This window comes from Abramis brama, assembly GCF_963993115.1.
Source record: "Abramis brama genome assembly, chromosome: 17".
In the NCBI taxonomy this organism is placed as follows: domain Eukaryota; kingdom Metazoa; phylum Chordata; class Actinopteri; order Cypriniformes; family Leuciscidae; genus Abramis; species Abramis brama.
Window position 1 is genome coordinate 15732866 of NC_139979.1, and position 21321 is coordinate 15754186.

At 37.9% G+C, this 21321-nt stretch overlaps 1 protein-coding gene across 1 annotated transcript in view; it reads right to left on the minus strand.

Moving 5' to 3' along the window:
• The window catches only part of galnt1 (UDP-N-acetyl-alpha-D-galactosamine:polypeptide N-acetylgalactosaminyltransferase 1), an 89595-nt gene that overhangs the window by 24101 nt on the left and 44173 nt on the right, over positions 1–21321 (minus strand). The window contains exons 3-5 of the mRNA XM_084089709.1: positions 16863–17009; positions 14637–14805; positions 2320–2486 (exon numbers count right to left, since the gene is read on the minus strand). Of these exons, the coding sequence (XP_083945835.1) occupies positions 2320–2486; positions 14637–14805; positions 16863–17001 (475 nt within the window). The 5' untranslated portion in view covers positions 17002–17009. The remainder of the gene's footprint in view (positions 1–2319; positions 2487–14636; positions 14806–16862; positions 17010–21321) is intronic.

Below are 21321 nucleotides of genomic sequence, written 5' to 3' on the forward strand. Positions count from 1 at the left end.
GTGAGTGTGTGTCTATGTGCAAGTTAATGATAATATAATTCCAGGTATGTATTCATTACACCTACTAATACACTAATCCCATAATCTAGCTAAATTACAGGTTAGTGCAGATAACGGCAAAGACTAGAGCTGCAAACCCACACACAGCAGCAGACACACAATAGAGCTTGTCAGAGTTAACATACACTCTCTTTCTCTCTCTGTATAAATCTGTCTTAACAAACACGCTTGTTTTACAGTGCGTAAATCACATTTCATCTTTGACGTTAATACTCAACAAGGTCACCGGCCATCTTTTTCCTCAATATGTGTTCTGTTCCCTTTTACTGCACACAAACACACACACATACACATACCGAAAGCAAAGCTGACATGATACAGGCATTTTCAAAGAGTGGAAAGTACAAAACCATGTCATTATCTCTGGAGCTCTGCAGTTCAATGTCCTCATCTTAACTCCGAAATCTGTGCGAGAGCATTTATTTGTGTATGCAAGAGACATCTGTGCTATCATTCTCTCCTCTCAGTAGTAAGCATCACAAACATCTGTCAGCATGAAATGGAAATTCACTATTTTCTAAAGGCATAATCAAAATGTCATACCTCGATCTTCGGGGAAAACAAAAGATTTAGTCCTCTTAAACCCTGCCTCTTTCTTACAATCAACCTCAAGCTCACATTCAGATCTGCCTCCATCCAATCAACAACTGATGGAAGTCGTCACTCGTCACCCTACATTTTTTCTTTTCCAATAATCCATTTCTATAGGATGTACGTCGCTGTCACCGTTACATTGTAACCTTAAAGGCACAGTTCAAACCAAGTTGAAAATTCTGCTATTACTTTCTCACTCTTACGCAACATCTAACTATCCTTTGGTGGAATGTGAATGGAGAAATGTATAGCAAAATGTCTAAGCTTCTCCTTTCCATTCAATGAAAGGGAATGGTTGATGCATTTCAACAAGATATTCAAGGTTTTTCATAAAAAATGGCTTCATTTCTTTCTGGTTCTGTAATTTAAAAGCCATAATATTGCTTCAAAATACTTGGAATAGCATAAACATTGTATGCTATTTTTGTAGCTCTGAAACCTTTCATTCTATAGAAAAGAGCAGCATGAAAATTATTTACTCTTTTTATGCTCCATAGCAGAAAGTCAGGTTTTAAAGGTTTTAACAACATGAGGGTGAGAAAATTACAAAAATTTTACTATTTTTTAACTACTGCTTCAAACAACAAGAAAGGGTTTCAGCAAACACAGCCACATGTTGGTACACCTATAATTGAGGACATGGTTTTAATACTGAACTTATGACATTTTCTATCCACTACCCTAAACCTAGCCTGGAAATCCAGACATAAATCTGAAAGATTAATGGTCTGGCGTCGACTAATGAAAATCGGCAAGCTCGAAGGGTGGCACCAAGCGTGCATTTGAAAATCTCACTGCACGCAATTGGATAACATTACGACCAATCACAACAAGTTATCGCTTAGCTACCAGCGGAGCTAACTGGTAGATTAGACTCTTACCGTATCCGGTCGGCAAAACAGCAAAAACGCCCTTCTTGCAAAGGAACGATTCGAGTGCCGTCTTCTGTTCCTCTTTTAGAGAAAAAGTCTAAATCTTTCATTGTAGCGGCCAAAGCCGTTTCAAACAAATGGTGTTCATCCATAGCCATCTTGCAATGTTTACTAATGACTTCGATGTCGCAGCGCTGTCGTCATCTTGCCTCTGGCCCGCCTATATCAGATAACCCGATGTGATTGGTGCAGCTCAGATCGAGGGGCATATTTAATAAGCATCATTACTCGACACCAGAGTAACTCGCTGAGCAAATTCAACTTGTGCTCTCGAGAGAACTCTGGATTACCAGGGTACCCTAAACCTACCCATCACAGAAAACTTTCTGCATTTTTACATTTTTAATAAAAAATAATTTGTTCATTTAGCATTTTGAATTACAAGGACATCGGCGTGTCCTCATAATATAGGGGGCGTGGCCTGAAACCTGAATACACACCACAACATAAGGACTTTGGGTCCTCATAATCTAGGTGCAACCAGAACACATACATACTTTTGTTTTTCCTTTCATGGTGAGGACATTTCGTTGACCTCTATTGTTTTTATACTGAGATAATATCCCCAAATATTTTCTATGCCCTAACCCTAAACCCCTTTCTGCATTTTTATATTTTCTTTAAGGCATTATTTAGCATGTTTACAAAGCTGTTAAACTTTGGACCTTTGGCTGATCAATGTAGGTGATTTTAGGTTTTATTATATTTGTGGGAACATTGCACACACACTCACCTCTCTCACTGGCATCATCCACTAGCACGATTTCCTCTAGCAGGTGTCTCGGAGACCTGTCCATGACGCTGTGGACTGTTCGGAGCAGTGTGGTCCACGCTTCATTATGGAACACGATCACCACACTGGTGCGGGGGAGATCGTCCGGATACAACTTTGTTTTACACCTGAAAAAAACACACAGAGCCAATCAGAATGAACAAAACAAGGATAATCAAGATTAAAAAAAAGATGTAAATGGCTACATTCTCTGAAATTCTCTCCCCTCCAGAGCACAGACACACACGGTCTAGAGAGCTGTATGAGATGAGAGGAGATTAGCACTTATCCGAAACACACAGGCGGTTATGAAGAAGCGGTAAGTGGAGAGCTGCTGAAGAGACTGTGAATGCATCTCATCCAGTGTGAGGAGCTCTAAAAACAGTTGACGCTGGAATAAATGATGACAGAGTCTGAATGAATGGTCACACATTCCTTAAGGTGTAACCTTCAGTGTGAATGAGCTAACAATGAGCATTCACTAACAGAGACGAGAGATTTATTATTACTGATGTTAGCACTTTTATCTAGTCTTCATTTTATCTCGTTCTCTGAGAAATATTTGTCTAAACAATAATAGAAGCTTAGCAGAATGTTGACGCTTTCATACAATGAAAATGAATGGGCCATATAATGTCAATGGGCCTTTCGCACTGGGTAGTTATAGGAACTTAGTTACAGGAACTAGCAACCATAGTGGTTCCCAGAGAACTAAATGTTCCCCTACATAATCATGTTTCGATTGGTCCCCTCAAAGGTTGAGAGGTCCATCTATCACTGTTTTCCATGTTCATAGAGATAGATCTCATAGTCTCATAAACCATCACAACACACCAAATTTTAATTTGGGCATTTATAAGAAAGGAGGAAGGGAAGATTTTCAGTGAACAATACAGAGCCTGTAAAGGGACATGGTAAAAGAATAATACTCTTTTGCATTTAGCATAAAATGCATATTACGATCTCTGCTTCATTACCTATAGTATATTAGCATAAAAGTATAAAATGCTTTCACACACTCAGAGAATTATAGCACTCTCCCAAGAAAGTCTGCATTCGCTCACAAAAGTTTTGCGTCCCCCCAAAAAACTTTCTGGTCCCTTGGCAAAACTTTTGTGTTTGCATGCAAATCCTTTGAATTCCCTCGAGAAACTTTGCATTCACTTGCAAAGAACTCAAAAGTTTTGCGAGCGAACACAAACTTTCTCAAGGGAATGCAACATATCTGAAATATAATTTTTCCTCCCATCTCAATTTTGTCCCCATCACCATGTCCCTCCCGAACGTTTTTCCAACATTTATTCCAATAAATGTTCCCATAAGCATTCCATCCCTCTACGTTATCATTGGTCTAAATCTCTGTCAATCAGCCAGAGAAAGGGCACTCATTGGCCATTTGAGGGGCTGTGGGTGGGTTCAGAGAATATGTTGATTGTTTGGCGATTATGTAAGCGCAGGTCACTGTGCCAGTCTGTGCTGTGGTAGGAACAGGAAAGCCAGTGTTTGTTGAATCTGGAGAGCTAAAGTGGGACACACGCTTCCACTTCCTGCCTCATTTCCTGTTTGCCATGGCACAGCTGGGGGATTCTGGCCTGCGATTACCCAAAAAGACAAAACATCAAGCACAAAACCACATTAAGAGGCAAAATATAACCACAACGCTCCAAAAATACAATAACATTGAAACATCAAAACAACATTAGGGGCAAAAAACACCTTCCAACCTACTTTCTAGTGGTGCAACGGATCACTAAATTCACGGTTCGGATCTTATTACAGTTTAATAGAGTCATGGATCAGATCATTTTTCGAAACAGCAAAACAAAACCTTTGCTTTTCATTTATCACTTAAAGCCCACTTTAAGTACTTCCATACCACAGCAAAAATCTAGCTTTTAACAATTAAACATTATTAAAGACAAGTGAACAGTCATTAATAAAATAAGAACAAATACACAAATTACAAGCATATAAATACAATATAACAAAGTTTCAAATAAAGGTCTAACAGTATTCTGGTACAGAAATGTAATCAAATGTAAAATAACACTTTAATGTTCACTGTATAAATTGAATATAGATTAATCTTTGTTAAATATGTGTTTTGTTGTTTGGTTGTACATTAATGACAGAGACAACAGCATATATTTATAGACTGCTGTCATTTTAAGACCTAATGAACAGATCCAATATAATGATACACATCCGATTTCTTTCTCAACTGTTTACGTTCACTTAAGACATAACCGACTGTGTTTGCGAGAATACTTGCAGAGACAGGTAGTTTGACAATTTTGTGTGTATGAGTCCGTTCAAGCGCAAGGAGACGCAAAAGAGGAATCAATTCAGTGTTTGTGAGCTATCAGAAACGCACCTTCCTGTGTGTGTGCACTTTGGGTGTCCGCGGCTGTACGCTCAGACAACAGCACGCGATCAAGTCAAGAGAAAACACTCTATGATGGTTAAACTTAGCAATTAATCCGCGAATCACATGCGTTCTGAACAGTGGGGCCTAGTCCGTACGGATCACGGATCAACTGCGACCCGTTGCACCCCTACAACTCGACATCACACACATACACACACACGATTAATTAAGTGAAGGTGAGAGGTTGTAGTCCATCATGTCCCATAACTGCAATAACACAGCCCCCCCGGCCCCATCTTTCTTAAACTCATCATCTGGAAACACATAGACACACACACAGACTGCTCTTTTTAAATTCATTAACCTGATGTCGACTCTCAGGACCCCAGACAACGGTTTAATTTGCAGCCGAGGCTTCTCATTGGTCAACCCTGCAACCTGCCTGATTAAAATGAAGCACAGATTTTTCTCTCATTCCTTGGTGTCCGTTCTCCTAGATTTTCTGTCTCTATATAAAAATCAATTTTGTAAAGCAGGGAGATCATGCATCCCTTCCCTCCAATCAGCAGACACCATCAAAGTGTGAGTGAGCTGAGTGGGTGAGGTAGCATATGCCTGGCCATGGTGTGTGTGTGTGTGTGTGTGTGTGTGTGTGTGTGTGTGTGTGTGTGTGTGTGTGTGTGTGTGTGTGTGTGTGTGTGTGTGTGTGTGTGTGTACTTGTACAACTATCTTTGTGAGGACCAGTTTGAGTTTTAGACCATTGGAGTGAGGACAAAGAGAGTAAAATGAGGACATTTTGGCCGGTCCTCACTTTCTGAGACCCCTTTAAAGGAGAACTCCGGTCAATTTTAACATTGAGCTCATTTTTTTGTAAATTTGGAGTGCTGTCAATACAGAGAACAACGACAAAAATCGGTGTTGCCTACACCGTGTTATCCTCTTTTTAAAATTTGCACCCTGTTGACTTCAATGGGGCAAGTTTTAAACCTGCTTTTAGCCTCTTAACATCCTTGATGTGTCATTACAAGTGCCCAGCCAATGTGAGTGATTCCTTCAGAGTGAACACGGTGAATCTGACTGCAGTAGATGTGAAAGATATGAATAAAAATGAAGTTAATTCGGCCAGCGCACATACCTGTATTTACATCCTGTTTTCGGTCGAAGTCCATAGTAGTCGATTGTCGAGTTCTCCACTGTTGCTTAGTTACCTATGATCACGCGCGTGAACTCGATTGCATTGTGTCAATGAATGTCCTCATAAAGATAGATGTACAAGAATGTGTGTGTGTGTGTGTAAAGGCTAAATCAGGCTAAAATAGCTGCAACAACGTGGAAACAAGTGACTGATCAAAAGATATAAGGAATCAAAGATGAAACACACACACACACACATGCTCACACAAACCCTCAGAGACACCAGACACGCACACAATCACATTTCTCAGGCCCCAGGAATAATTGGATATATTTGGTGCAATCAGAGAGACAAAAACAGCCGTAGGTCTGTAGAACTCTTCCATCACACACGCACGCACATTATTATACTGGATTTATTTATTTTCAGCCTCCTCAGGCCAAATCTTGCTTGACTTTAGCACACATAGAGAGAGAAAGAGAGATGCAGAGGAAGAAGAATGAGAGCTGTAGTTATTCAGTCATTTACAGGACATCCTACTCGATCGAGTGCAATGATGCAGCTCAGTGTGATTTTACACACATTTTCGGCTGTGTGTGTGTCTGGGAGGGATAATTGAGGACAGCCTTTCTCTTCTACTTTTCCTCTCCCTCTAAAGCAGCGATAACAGCCAGAGGACACACAGGATCGGTTAGTCATCAGTCCTCAAAGTCATCGTAATCTCAAAACCACACACACACACACACACACACACACACACACACACACACATGCTACATGTAAATCCAAATCTCTCTGACCAGCGCCTTCATCATATCAAAGAACAGAATCAAAACAGAACATGAAAAAAGAAAAACAACCAGCTGGTGTCAAGGCTGGCTTCATAATCCAAAACAGACTATAAATGTCAAAATCATTGTAGAAGGACTACAATATAGGACTAAAATAATCTTTAAATAGGTTGTGATGGAAAAATCAGTTTTGTCATCACAGGAATAAATTACATTTTAAAATATATAAAAAATATTTTGAATTGAGCAAAAGAGATTTCTTTAAAAATTGTATCTCAAAAGGTGGTGTAAAATAAATGTAGAGTAAACTATCTTTTATTCATCAGTGTTTATTCTACAGAAGTAGCAGGATAAAATGTAGGAAAATTTGAAAAATATGAATGATAATTTTCCAATTTCACATGTCTTTGTCTGCATTTCAGATTGCATATTTGACTCCTAAAACTCTAGTACTTTAGTGAAAATTATTTATACATAAATCAATCTCATATTTCATTGTATTTATTTTAGTGTTTATTTTGTACTGTTAATTATTTTATCATACAATGTTTTTAGAAGGCACTGCCTCTCAACCCTTTTTTTTTTACCTCGCCAATAAAAGCTACCTGAATCTGAAAGTAAAAGAGACATATAAAAAGAAAAACTATCAAACTGTAAAGGAAATAGTGTGCAATCATACCACAGTACAACTTTCAGCATCAAACACACACACACACATACACAGTTCCCTCCCAGGCAGCAGGAATGCGGTGAAGGAGAAAAGGTCAGTATTGTTCCCAGCTGTGAGCTGTTCTCTCTACGCAACACAACTATAAAAACAGTGTGTTGGCGTGGTTGTGTAAATCTATGCTGACTGTGAGTTTACAGTCTTGACCATATGCTTTTAATGGTTCTGCATAACCTGCTAATTACAGAAATACAAGCCAAAAATGCTTTGCTTACCACATTGGGAAGGAAAACCAATAAAAGTCACACACGGGGAAAAAAAACGAAAATAAAAAGAGCACAACTAAGAACCAAGCAATGCATAATTTAGCTGACGAATCGCATAGTGATTATGTTAATTACATCATTAAACATTAAACAGTATGCAGAACAGCCAATCAGATAACCAAGCACACTGATGAACAGCTAATCATGTTATGAAGGTCAATACAACAATAAATCATATGTTAAAGGGTAACTCTCGGCTAAATGCAACCTAGGGTCTTTTTGTTAATCTACCCGAGGCAAACTTTCGTTTAAAAGCATAATTAGAATGGAAACGCCACACAAGTTTGACCGTATTTTCGTTTTCGGTCAAATTGCCTTTTGAATGGGAGTGCTTGGGGCACTTCTATGATAGCATAAAAATCGCTATTTTTAAAACACTAAGAAGGCTCGACACAACATGAAACTTTGCTCGAAGTATCACCAGGGGCTCTACACATGAACTCGAGCATTGAGAACATTGTTTGTGTACACAGAGTTTACTAAAAAGAAAGATTTTGAACAACTCACTGTAGCTGTGTCCGCCGGCATTTTGACAGTCAAAAATAGTCGATCTCCGAATGTGAATGAACTGACTCTGAATTTTAGTATTGCTTATTACAGACCCTTTCCAAAAAATTAGAATATCATGGAAAAGTTTATTTATTTCCATAATTCCATTCAAAACGTTAAACTTCCATAGATTATAGATTCAGGGCCCACAACTTAAACGATTTCAAGGATTTAGTTGTTTATTTGTACATAATTTGGGCTTCCAGCTCATAAAACCCACGAAAACAGGATTTCAAAAAATTTGAATATTACATGAAATCACACAGTAATTACACAGTGATACCATGGTCACTGAACCAGGTTTTGGTTCTTTTGGCAGTGTGGGCAGGTGCAAATCCTGCTGGAAAATGAAGGAAGCATGAAGTGCTCTGAAAATGTCCTGGTAGACGGCTGCGTTGACTCTGGATTTAATAAAGCACAGTGGACCAAAGTCCTCTTTTCTAATGAGAGCAAATTTTGCATCTCATTTGGAAACCAAGGTCCCAGAGTCTGGAGGAAGAATGGAGAGGCACACAATCCAAGATGCTTTAAGTCCAGTGTGAAGTTTCCACAGTCTGTGTTGGTTTGGGGAGCCATGTCATCGGCTGGTGTTGGTCCACTGTGCTGTCCACTCAACGCAGCCGTCTACCAGGACATTTTCTGAGCACTTCATGCTTCCTTCATTTTCCAGCAGGATTTGCACCTGCCCACACTGCCAAAATAACCAAAACCTGGTTCAATGACCATGGTATCACTGTAATTACTGTGTGATTTCATGTAATATTCTAATTTTTTGAAATCCTGTTTTCGTGGGTTTTATGAGCTGGAAGCCCAAATTATGCACAAATAAACAACTAAATACTTAAAATCGTTTAAGTTGTGGGCCCTGAATCTATAATCTATGGAAGTTTAACGTTTTGAATGGAATTATGGAAATAAATAAACTTTTCCATGATATTCTAATTTTTTGGAAAGGGTCTGTATATGAGCATCCTTTTTCAAATATAAGGTCAATATTGATTTTCACTAACGACAAAACAACAAACTATCCGTGAATTTATATGGAACTAAGCTTTAGGAGCTTTCCATCTTTACTCTCCTCCCTGTTACGTTGCATTCGGAGATCGACTATTTTTGACTGTCAAAATGCCGGCGGACACAGCTACAGTGAGTTGTTCAAAATCTTTCTTTTTAGTAAACTCTGTGTACACAAACAATGTTCTCAATGCTCGAGTTCATGTGTAGAGCCCCTGGTGATACTTCGAGCAAAGTTTCATGTTGTGTCGAGCCTTCTTAGTGTTTTAAAAATAGCGATTTTTGATGCTATCATAGAAGTGCCCCAAGCACTCCCATTCAAAAGGCAATTTGACCGAAAACGAAAATACGGTCAAACTTAAAAGTGGCGTTTCCATTCTAATTATGCTTTTAAACGAAAGTTTGCCTCGGGTAGATTAACAAAAAGACCCTAGGTTGCATTTTGGCGAGAGTTATCCTTTAATGGGACCAGATTCCAGAGCAGTGTTCAATTAAAGTTCCAACTGGAGGTGTCTGTATTTACTTCCCAGTGGAGGTCTGGACAATACTTTTTTGGAAAAGTTTCCATGTGGACAGCAATATAACTGGTTATGAATATTAAAAGCAAAGATCAGTTATTTAATCAGACTATTAGCCCACTGGGTTTAAAGTCAGATACCTATAAATTGCACATAAGGCTTACTGAGAAAAGAAATGGACGTTCAGGTCCATCAAATTTTTGAAAATGTAAATCTGAGGAAGACCATTATCTTTATTTTTTTATACAAGAATTGACCAACAACAAACAACAACACTGTGACATATTTGCAAGAATAGCATAGGACAGGTGAACACTTTCTCTCATGTGTGAGCAATGAAAGGATTAGGTAACAGGATGTGATGAAATTTTACTGTGAAAATTGTTGATCTATATTTTTTCAGTTAACGTTTATTTTATTTCAAGTAACAAATAATGTTTTGGGGTTTTTTTAAAGCTTTTTATGTTTAAGTTTAGTTGTTTTATAAAAATCGCTTGTTTTTGTCCATCGAACGATTTGTAATAACTGGTTTTAATTACCACTACACAGTATATCAGATGTTTTCTGATTTTTTGTTCTTAATTTAATGTTATAAATGCCACAGTTTTATCAGACGAAATGTGAAAACTCAAAAATGAAACTATACTACTTCTTTTGGCAGATTTTTGTGTCAATCAAAATTCTGTTTTCTGTGTTGACTGCCAATATCCCAAAAGGATCATGTCTGGCACTGAGGCTCATCTAGTCGACACAGTATTGAGATAGTTTATGCAGGGGTGTGTACGGGAAGAAACAGCCACAACCAGCGAAAAATAAAGATGTTTGCTCACACACACTTTTCCCTTTGGCAGATACATTTTCAATTGCTTTCATCTGCACTTTCCTTTTTTCTTGCCTAGTAATTCCACTTCCTTCCTTCCGTAGAGATTGAGATATCTTACTTCTTTGATATCACATCTCTCTCTCTCCGGCGCTAGCTTGTCCTCCTTTGATATGTAATTTAGAGAAACAGAATAATGTATTCCATTTTACTCCATTCAGAGCAGCAAAACAGTAATTTAGTACGCATCACACACAGCACTTATGGTGGTGTGTTTGTGTTTGTGTGTGTGTGTGTGTGTGTGTGTGTGTGTGTGTGTGTGTGTGTGAGACAAGAGAGAGAGCAGAAGGTCAGGGAAAACAGTGAGGTAACTGGGAAAAGGATCATCACAGTAAAGCATAATTACATGTTTGAAGAGCGTTGCTAAGATACTGTCAAATCAGTCCAATCAGAATCTAATCCTCAAACCAGATTAAAAAAAAGGATCCTTAAAGCTGAAGTGTTTCATTTTTCCTTCTTCAGCTTGTGCAGAGAAAATAAGTAAATAAACAATTGCTTGCAATTTTTTTTAAATCAGAAGACAAAGCTAATTTTGAATGGTCGTCAATGAAGAAAGATGTTTTTTAGGTTTAGATATATAGTGTACTTGTGGTTCAGAGCAACATTGGCTTAACCAATGGTGTGAGTTTGGGGCGGAGCTATCTGTTTGTCCAACCAATGAAGGGAGTGTTTAGGAAACATGCTTTGAAAAAAAAAAATTCTGCAGTTGCTTTTTGGTGCCAATAGGTATGCTGTGTGAAAATGTATATTACAAAAAAACTAATTGTACAACAATTAAACAGAAAAAAGTTTTTGGGTGCATGTTATTTTCCATTCACACTCAGTGGCCAGTTTATTAAGTACGCATCTCAAATACTCGGTAGGACCCCAGAACAGCTCGAATCCTTCGTGACATGGATTTAACAAGATGCTGCCTTCCTTGTGCATGTTGACATGATCACATCATGCGGTTGCTGTAGATTTGTCAGTAGGATCATGCGACACTGAATATTAAGAAAACAGGTTGGTCGAAAATACATCTGTTCAGGGCAAATAATTGGAATAAGGGCACTAACAAGCATTGTTAAATGCTGTTTGACAGGTTAAAAAAAGAAAAGACAAGACAAGACTGGCTGTCACCTCCAAGCACACCTGCACACACACGCACACGCAGTCACCGTTTGACAATGTATCTGATCTGTCAGATCATTTGTAAAACAAATACTGGGATGCAAACAAATTTGACATTTTCCGGAACAGGATCCGGCACAAATTAAGCACTTGTTAGAGGCAGGAATTGGGTTTGGCTTATGAGTGTTTGATAGGAATGTTTAAGCAAATATCCTGCTTATATATTTATACTCATTTACACACAAAAGAAAGAGAGAGAGAAATTTGGCACAACATAATTACAAAACTCATTAAACAGCAAAAATCCTGGCATTTTTATCAGACCTACACATCTCTCCAGTGACCCAGTGATTTATCACCACGCCAGACACTGCCAGGATGCATATGCTAATGATTCAGTTCATTAAACACACTTGACGTAATGCTTGACGTGCAGCTGTGTGCGAGTGTGTGAATATTACGTCTGCTTCATAGACGTGCTTCTGCTTTACTTGGCTCAGAGACCCGGGTGACATTATTGTCATGGTGGAATAGTTTCCATGGTCACGCCTTGAAAGAGAGAACATCCAGGGACTTATTAAAATCGTAAATATTTAAGGCAAGGTCTTTTGAAAAGTGTGTGTGTTCACTGCAGAAGGACAAACTACACATTATTTAGTGCAGTGGGAACGGAGAGAGAACAGTTTGGAGTGATATCCCACAGAACAAAAGGAGCATCACAAATACACACACACACACACAAACGTGCTTTTCTTCGCTTTCTCAAGGACGAATTTGACATGTTCTCTACACATCTTTTCTTTTCTCTGCCTCACCACAGTGAACTTAATACTGCAAAGCGTAAAAGAAATAGTTGACACGCACACTCACGCACTATGCACACACAGTAATCTGACCTCTACAACACACACATTGACTGCCAATATTTGATGTGGCAAACTCTCACAGGTTAATACGTGTTTAAATAACACTTAGGGTGAATGATTGCGACACGTCAAACAATTCACCACATGCTACATAGTCCACAGTCAAGTCAGGTCAACTTAACTTAGGTGAAAATACAGGGGGAAAGCATCTACAATATGAAATATTCAATCTTATGTACATCTTAAATGTTCTCTAATAAGTTTAGATTATTTGCAGTGTTCATGTAACATGCATTACTATAATTAATTACCCAACTGTACACTACTACGGAATAAAGTTCCGCATTAATTACGGAAGGTATTGCTACTGACTTATAAAGCCCTAAACGGCTTAGCTCCAGTCTATTTAACGGATCTTCTATCGCCCTATAATCCATCGCGCTCTTTAAGATCACTAAATTCAAGGCTTTTGGTCATACCTAGGATATCCAGATCCACCAAAGGAAGGAGAGCATTTTCACATTTAGCTCCAAAACTCTGGAATAGTCTTCCTGATACTGTTCGTTGCTCAGACTCGCTCTCCCAGTTTAAAACTAGATTAAAGACGCATCTCTTCAGCCAGGCATTCATATAATATTTTTAATCTTACAGTTCAAACTACAATCCGGCCTCTAGTTCATAAACGCCAGAGGAGAACTGGCCCCCGACTGAGCCTGGGTTCTCCCAAGGTTTTTTTTTTTCCTCCATTAGGTCACCTGATGGAGTTTTAGGACACCATTAGGTCAACTGACGGAGTTTTTCGGTTCCTTGCCACTGTTGCCTTTGGCTTGCTCAGTTGGGGATATTTTGGGGATATTTAATTTAATTTTATCAATCAATAAATTCCACTAGAAACAAACATTGTTGTATTATTTTTTTTTAATTTAATACTGTGAAGCTGCTTTGATACAATCTGTATTGTGAAAAGCGCTATACAAATATACTTGACTTGACACTACCGTTCCAAAGTTTGGGGTCGGTAAAAGGTTTAAAATGTTTTTGAAAGAAGTCTCGTATGCTCACCCAGGCTGCATTTATTTGAACAAACATCAGTTATACTGTAAAATATTATACCAATTTAAAATAACTCTTTTCTATTTTCATATATTTTCAAATGTATTTTATTCCTGTAACAGCAAAGCCAGTTACTCCAGTCTTCTTCAGTGTCACACGATCCTTCAGAAATCATTCTAATATGCTGATTTGATGCTCAGAAAACATTTATTATTATTATAAACATTGAAAAACGTTGTTCTGGCATTAGTGTCACTTTTGATCAATTGAAGGCGTCCTAGCTAGATTAAAGTAGCAATTTATTTAAAGAAAAAAAAACATAATGACCCCAAACTTTTGAATAGTACTGTATATCTCGCTTTGTGAATTATGTATGTACTTATTACATATGGACAGGCAGAAATTCCCATGTTTACATTCTCAAATGTAAAGCTTTTAGATAAAAAAAGTCTAATAAGTTTGTTACAAGGAACATACAGTAGTATGTTCTGAGTTATAAGAGTTAGATCACATTCTTGTCAAGTTGAAAGTTGTGGGTCTGACGCTGTGTGTGTGTGTGTGTGTGTGTGTGTGTGTGTGTGTGTGTGTGTGTGTGTGTGTGTGTGTGTGTGTGTGTGTGTGTGTGTGTAAAGTTAGGTCATGACCATGACTCTGTAATTGACACACTCTTATCTTTTAATTGAAAATGTTGATTCTATTGGTTTGCTTCAAACACAACTGAGAAAAAATACCTCTCTGGTAATTAATCTGAGGGGCAGAAAATAAACACATTTCACGGATCAATGTTTACATTTCACTCCCTGCCACACACATTTCACACAGCGAAGAGTGCACACACACACGCTGTGATACGTCAGCCAATCTGTGTAAAGTCAAACAGTCAAACACCAACCCTCACGGCTCAAAACATAACAGTTAAGCCAGTTATAGGCTTAAAATTCATCTAATAAACAAAAACAACCTCACTTTAATGGTAGCGAATACACAAGCAGACACTCACCCCTCGAGCCGGACATCCGGTAAAGATCGGTTGAGTGCGATCATCTCGCTGGCCATCAGGTTAAACTGATTTATCTTAAACATTTCCTTCATCTTCTCCTGCTGGTCTTTAGCGATGACCACTGGCTTTCCCATCTCCCCTGGGCCATCATGAGGCCTTTGAACCACAGCTGAAACACAAACACGCAATTTCAAGATTGTCCCCTTGGCTTTTGATTAAGTTTGGGCGTTTGTCCAACTATGGACACTTGTAGGCACAAGTGTCCATATTGGAGAAACGCACATACCATACTATGGACTTTTAGAAAATAAACTCTCACTAGTTTATTGAATCTGTCCAATAGTGGATATACACACATAAAGAGAATTCTGGGATTTGTTTAAAGAATTTTTATTTTTTTTATGAAAAACCACAGCACCACAGTTGCATTTCCACCGCATCTCAAATTATGTATTCTGTGATTGGAACAACAGGAACAACATTTTCGGAATTAAAAAAAAGCCTGACTCCTTTGTCTTTCTAAGGCTAATTTGCACAGGTCATATTTTATGTAACCTAAATACACACAATCAAATTAGACTGTGACACTTTTTGCATAAATTGAAACTGCAGCTTGAATGTAAATGGCAGAGTAAAAATATTCTATTCCCAAATTTACATTAACATTTATTTACATAAAAACACATTCATATTTTATCTCAGTCATGCTCTTCACTGACACTGGTCTCCTTGAAAAACAAGTAAACAAACTTATACATACATACATACATACAGGGCCTAAAATTAACACTTGCCAAGCGCCAAATGCGAGTAAAAATCAGTGTTGGCGAGTATATGAAAAAATATTTATGGCTGGTCAATTTTCTTGTCACAGTTAGTTTTAGGCCCTCCACGGACACACACGCATATATATGTTGAAATGTTTTCATGGTGTGTATCAGTTCTTTTTGAACATTTTCATCTCATTTGAACAAAACCGTGATAATGCAGATAATTGTAATTTTGGTGACTATAATCGTGATATGAAATTTTCATTCCGTTTCACCTCTAATGTTAGTTTTAATAAAACTCGACCAGTGTCTGAAGTTAAAGAAATCTAAACTAAACATTTGAGTGTTTGCCCACAGAAAAGAATGTGTGGCCTCGATGTCTGTGCACAATTGTTTATTGTGCCATGTGTGTGTTTTTGTAGATTTCGGGTGAGTAGATAAGCGCTGAGCTTTGATCATTAATAACTCAAAAAGCATGCTTTGGTGAGATTAAGGTCAGTTTGCAACCGTGTAAGAGATTACATCTGCTCTAAGAGGCAAACTGCCTGTTTGTAAGCCCTGTGTCGTGTATGTGTGTGTGTGTGTGTGTGTGTGTGTGTGTGTGTGTGTGTGTGTGTGCGTACGCTGTGTGTGCGTATGTACGGGTGAACCACATGTGTGTCAAGTGGGCAGGATTTAGCTGTTCGGACTGAGCGCATTACAAGGCAACTTTGTCCTGTTTCCCTGCTCAGCAAAATCCAATGGCTTTCATGAGGTATTCTGGGGGTAGAAATCGTATAATCATCGCTACAGAAACACACACAAGCAGCAGAAAATGTGCTTTATTAATATGGTAAGCAGATTATTTTAGGGTTATTGTTTCATGAGATGATGGCCAAAGTAAAGCAGCTCTTGAGTGACCACACAGAACAAACCAAAGTGACCTGATACAGGGGTCAGACAAACTAAATCTTTGAAAGAGGAAGGATGAACTTTCCCACTGCATTACCATCCACTTCATACTTTTCTCTCAATAACTGTTCCTTCTGAATTTATCTTCTATATCTTCTTTCTGCTCGTTTTACAGTCTCTAAGGCAACGGTTCTCATTTGGTTCTACTTCAGGATTCATTTTTTACATTCATATCAAGTCTAATCACAGCACTTAAATTTGTATCATATAAAAGTAATCTAAAATGTCCTTAAATCAAATATTAAAATTTACTATTAAGACTTACCATGGTAACCATAAAACTATATTAGCCACAATTAATTAAACATGAGATGACACAAAATAATAGAAATATTCCAAAATATTCTGTATTTATTTATTACAGAATACAGTGCTTAAAAAAACAATTCTTTGTAATAATGCCAAATAGTGTATTTATTATCAACAGAAAATTTTAAGAAAAATGGAAGACTATGTGATAACTAACTATGATAGTGTGTGTGTGTGTGTGTGTGTGTGTACTTACTGTCTCTCCCCGGCAATCCTCTCTCTTTTTTTTCATCACATTTGTTGCATTCGCTGAAGTAGAGAAGGATGAACATGTCTATCATCACCCACACCAGAGAAGTGGCCAGCACCACCTTACAGTACGCAAACTTCCTCATCTTCACACCTGAAACGCAACACAAACACGCACAGTATGTTACACACAAACACAGGTGACAAGAAAACACTTGAAAAGTTGCCAGTGATATTTCACACCTACAACCAATCAGACACCATGGTTTAAACCATACTGAAACCTGTTACAGCGTACAGTATACCAGCCTGTTTTAAACACCACACTCAAGCAACAAACATAGTACATCTATACAAGCCTCGAAGTTGAGTAATGGCTTACCATAGACTGCTACCTGAAAAAGTTACAAACACAGACACTTTATCATCTTCACCCCAAAATAAAGCACTAGAGGTTTGCCAAAGAGACCATAGACATTCTCACATTTTATACTTTTCCCTAAAGTCCATGGATAAAGTAATGGTTTCTTGCACGAAAAAAAAGTCTCTCTAAATCCTCGGAAATAAATCTTGTAGAACAGCTTTGAGAAACAGAGTCTGTTTTTGCAAACGTATCTTTAAGACACATGTAAATGACCTATTATAAATTCCTAAGCACTTTGCATGTGAAGGAACAACACCACCACCAATTAACTGAATACTTGAACAGACTTCGATATGTAAATGTGTGGGTGTGGGTGGGGGTGTAATCTAAAACATTACATATTTTAATATATTCATTAGCCTACATCATAATCGTTAATGGCCCATTTTTACATCTTAATTTCAAATAAATGGTCTTTAAGGACTGGGTGGGAATATCTGCGTTGTGCACATTAAATATTTCTCCATATAGTACATCAAGCATTTTTATATAAAAACAGTAAGAAAAATCCATTGTTCCATTATTTTCTGTGACCTCCGTTAAGGGCAAACAACTCAAGCCATGAACGGAGAATACTAATAAGACAATTGACTCAATATAGCCTACCACATTAGCAGATGATTCAGAGTAATTATTCCAAAAACTGCTCAAACAGAATCTCAGATTTGACCTTTGCCCTATTGGTGGGTGCAAATTCCGTTCTTTAACAGGGTTTCTTTAATCCAGCCATCTGCCTTCATTAATGAACTGGAAATGAATCTTTTATTAGCCAACTAGAAATGCAATGAGAAAAGGAGAGAGATGAAGAAGAAATTAAAGGGAAGGAAGGATGATGTTCCTATGGGAGGTGAGCAGTGTGTGATATGCTTTGATAAAGGAGAGGTCATTATAACGTAATTACATGGCATCATCAATCACACTCTAAGAACTTGAAGAACTGAATCGCTACAAAATCAAACTAGTCCTCAAAACTAATTTGTAGAGCATAATCCTTCTCTACAAATACTTCATTCAGTAAATGTGTGTGTAAAAGTATGTCATATATATACACTACAGGTCAAAAAAAGTATTACACCAGACTCAGGAAACCATTTCTTTATGTGGCATCCTATGACAGTGCCACACTCAAAGAAACAAAGGGATAGTTCACCCAAAAATGTATGTCATTCAAAACATGCATGGCTTTCTTCTGTGGAACACAAAACAAGATATTTTGAAGAAGGTTCAACTGTTTTTGTCCATAAAATGGATAATGTCATTGTGGTTCAAAACAACATTGGACACACAGACCTTCATATATGGACAAAAAAACAAAGAAGAAAGAAAGTCACAGGTTTGGAACAACATTTATTTATTCCAGTCCATTACAGACTCTCTTGTGCTGCATGAGTAGGAGGCTGTCTAGCACACTGCAGTTGACAAAAAACAAACCTGAAAGCCTCTCCTCAGTGACACTCTCTCTAGAGAGCCGCACCAAACTTCTGTCACTGTCTCCGTCCAACTGTATCTCTAGAGTTTGAAGTGTGTGAGTGAGTGTGTGTGTTGGGGGGGGGGGGCATCAAAAAGCCATCAAAAGACAAAAAAGAAACATTGACCACTGCCATCCTGTCACTCTTCATTATTTTCTGGCCCACCCATTAATCAAAGTTAAATGGCACACTTTTATGATTCATAAAATCTCAAAAACACTCTTTAAAGTGTGTACATGACTTGCTACTTTAATTTAATTTACAAGACAATGAATGTGGTTTAAGACATGATCTGACTTTCTTTAGGGAATGACAAAATAATTAATATGTACTTTTATTAGTTTTATTTATTTATTCATATATGACCATTTATATTGTGTCACATAATACTTTAAAAATCATTCTAATATAAATATATGGTGCTGAAGAATTATTTGATATATATATATATATATATATATATATATATATATATATATATATATATTTTTTTTTTTTTTTTTTTTTTTTTTTTTTTTTAAAGCCCAGCGCTAGCGTTTTTGGTCTTTTTCACAAAAATGTCAAGGCTCCCAGAATTTTTTGTTGTTTCAATATCTGAAAATGCAATATATCAAAAATAAATAATAGACCCTCTGCTTTTAAACAAAAAAAATGCATTATTTGTAATCAACACTTGAATGTAGGTGAATTTCATTTAAAAAACTAACATTTTTTTTCAGCATAAAGCTGAGAAAATCACGTAGAAAGAGTAGATCGAGTCCATCAACAACCCCAAAGCTTCACAGTCTTATGGCACTTCCTGGGTCGACATTTCTTTCAGTAATTAGGCCATTTTGATTTATATGCTGTTTATTGTTGATGATCGCATTATTTTTACATGAGATCACTACTTCTTTGCCTGTGTTTTGATCTGGAGATACTGTATTCATTCAGGAGGTGCGTAATAGCGCCCCTACCTTGTAACAGTGATAACACAGAAAGACGAGATTTAATTTATTAAAAACAAAATCTTACTAACTCCAAACTTTCGAACTGTAAAAAAATACATTTTTGTTTATAAATATACTATATTACTCTAGGACAGGGTTAGTAATTACATCTATCCAAGTGTCAGTGTCTGTGCGCTAATATGCGCAGGTGCGACTATTAAGAGATAAACAACATAAACATGAATGTCAGACAGAACGGAGCAGTACGATGTTAAAGTAGTCAAAGCCTTGCCAAAAACTTCTGGCATCTAATGTCTCTGAGGGGGTCTCACCAGCATTCAAAGAGTTTGTGTGTGTTGAGCTCAAGGTTATGACTGGCACAGCAGTAATGCCACTGTTCTCGTGGCCCTCGTCCATCACAGTGGCAACGCCAAAGGCCCCTGGCCCACGCCAGCTGGACGAGACATTTATCACCGTGACAACACACACGCACACACACACCTGAGTGAGCTGAGCACAGGCCTGAAAGATGAAAACAGACACACATCTCCCTAGTGCAACCGGCCCACAATGGCAAAGTGTGACATCATTAACCTAAACTAAATAGGCCTATCACCAAAAATATAAATTACAATATGTCATTCTACGGATAAAAATGAATGAAAATACAATACCATCTAAACACTTTACAAAACAGTTTGAATAAAATCCCTCTCTTCACCCTCCTGTTCTCTTACACATAGTCCTTTTGTTCCTTTCAACAATACTATATGTGCAAAGCGCTTAATCTAGTTACGTAAACACAAGAGTTTGTGACAAGCAGTGATCGGTATTTCAAAACAACTTTTGGTGCAATTCAGAGAGGCCAACTTGGATGGGAATTAAAGAACCACATGAACCTGGTGGGTTTTTTTTAAACTGCAGGTAAATTCAGAAAAACAGATTTCTGATTCAGACAGCAATTAAATCTCTAGCACCTGTAAAAGCTGAAATGACATCGAGTGCCCTTATAAACAATCACCATCCGAAGAGAACTACAAAGCATAACATTACTTTCTCAATGCAAGTTCTGCACTTGCAACACCCTTAGCAAATATCAGAGCGGGACTGTGATTGTTCTTTTAAGGTTTGGAGTTTCACTTCCTGTGTTACTTCCTGCAAGGGCTTCTTAACATGTCTTCAGGTAATGCAATATTCATGCTGTGTCTGATACTGAGACATATGGACAGGCACACCACCTGAGTGTGTCACATGCTGGTGGGGGGGGTTCTTGTTCAACACGCCACACACAAACAGGAATATGAGTTAGCCTTCGATCATACAAACAAATCCAGTACATAAAAAAGATGACTAGAGAGTAACAGACAGACATGAAGGGACACAAGAAGAGAACGAGTGAAAGACAGAAAACAGTCACAAGCTAAAGCAGAGAGCCTCTTAACAACTCTGGCTGGCAAGAAAACAGATGGGCGCAGAAACCCGCTCACTTGCTCGCACCCCTGGTCACATCACGCACACACATCGAGATGTGAGACGGGAGCGTAATTAACTTTCTTTGACTGTTGCCGTCTGTTAGAGAAAAGCAAATTAAACCCCTACAGCATCTCCTTATTCCTTTTCACAGTCCCTCCATCTTTCTCTCTA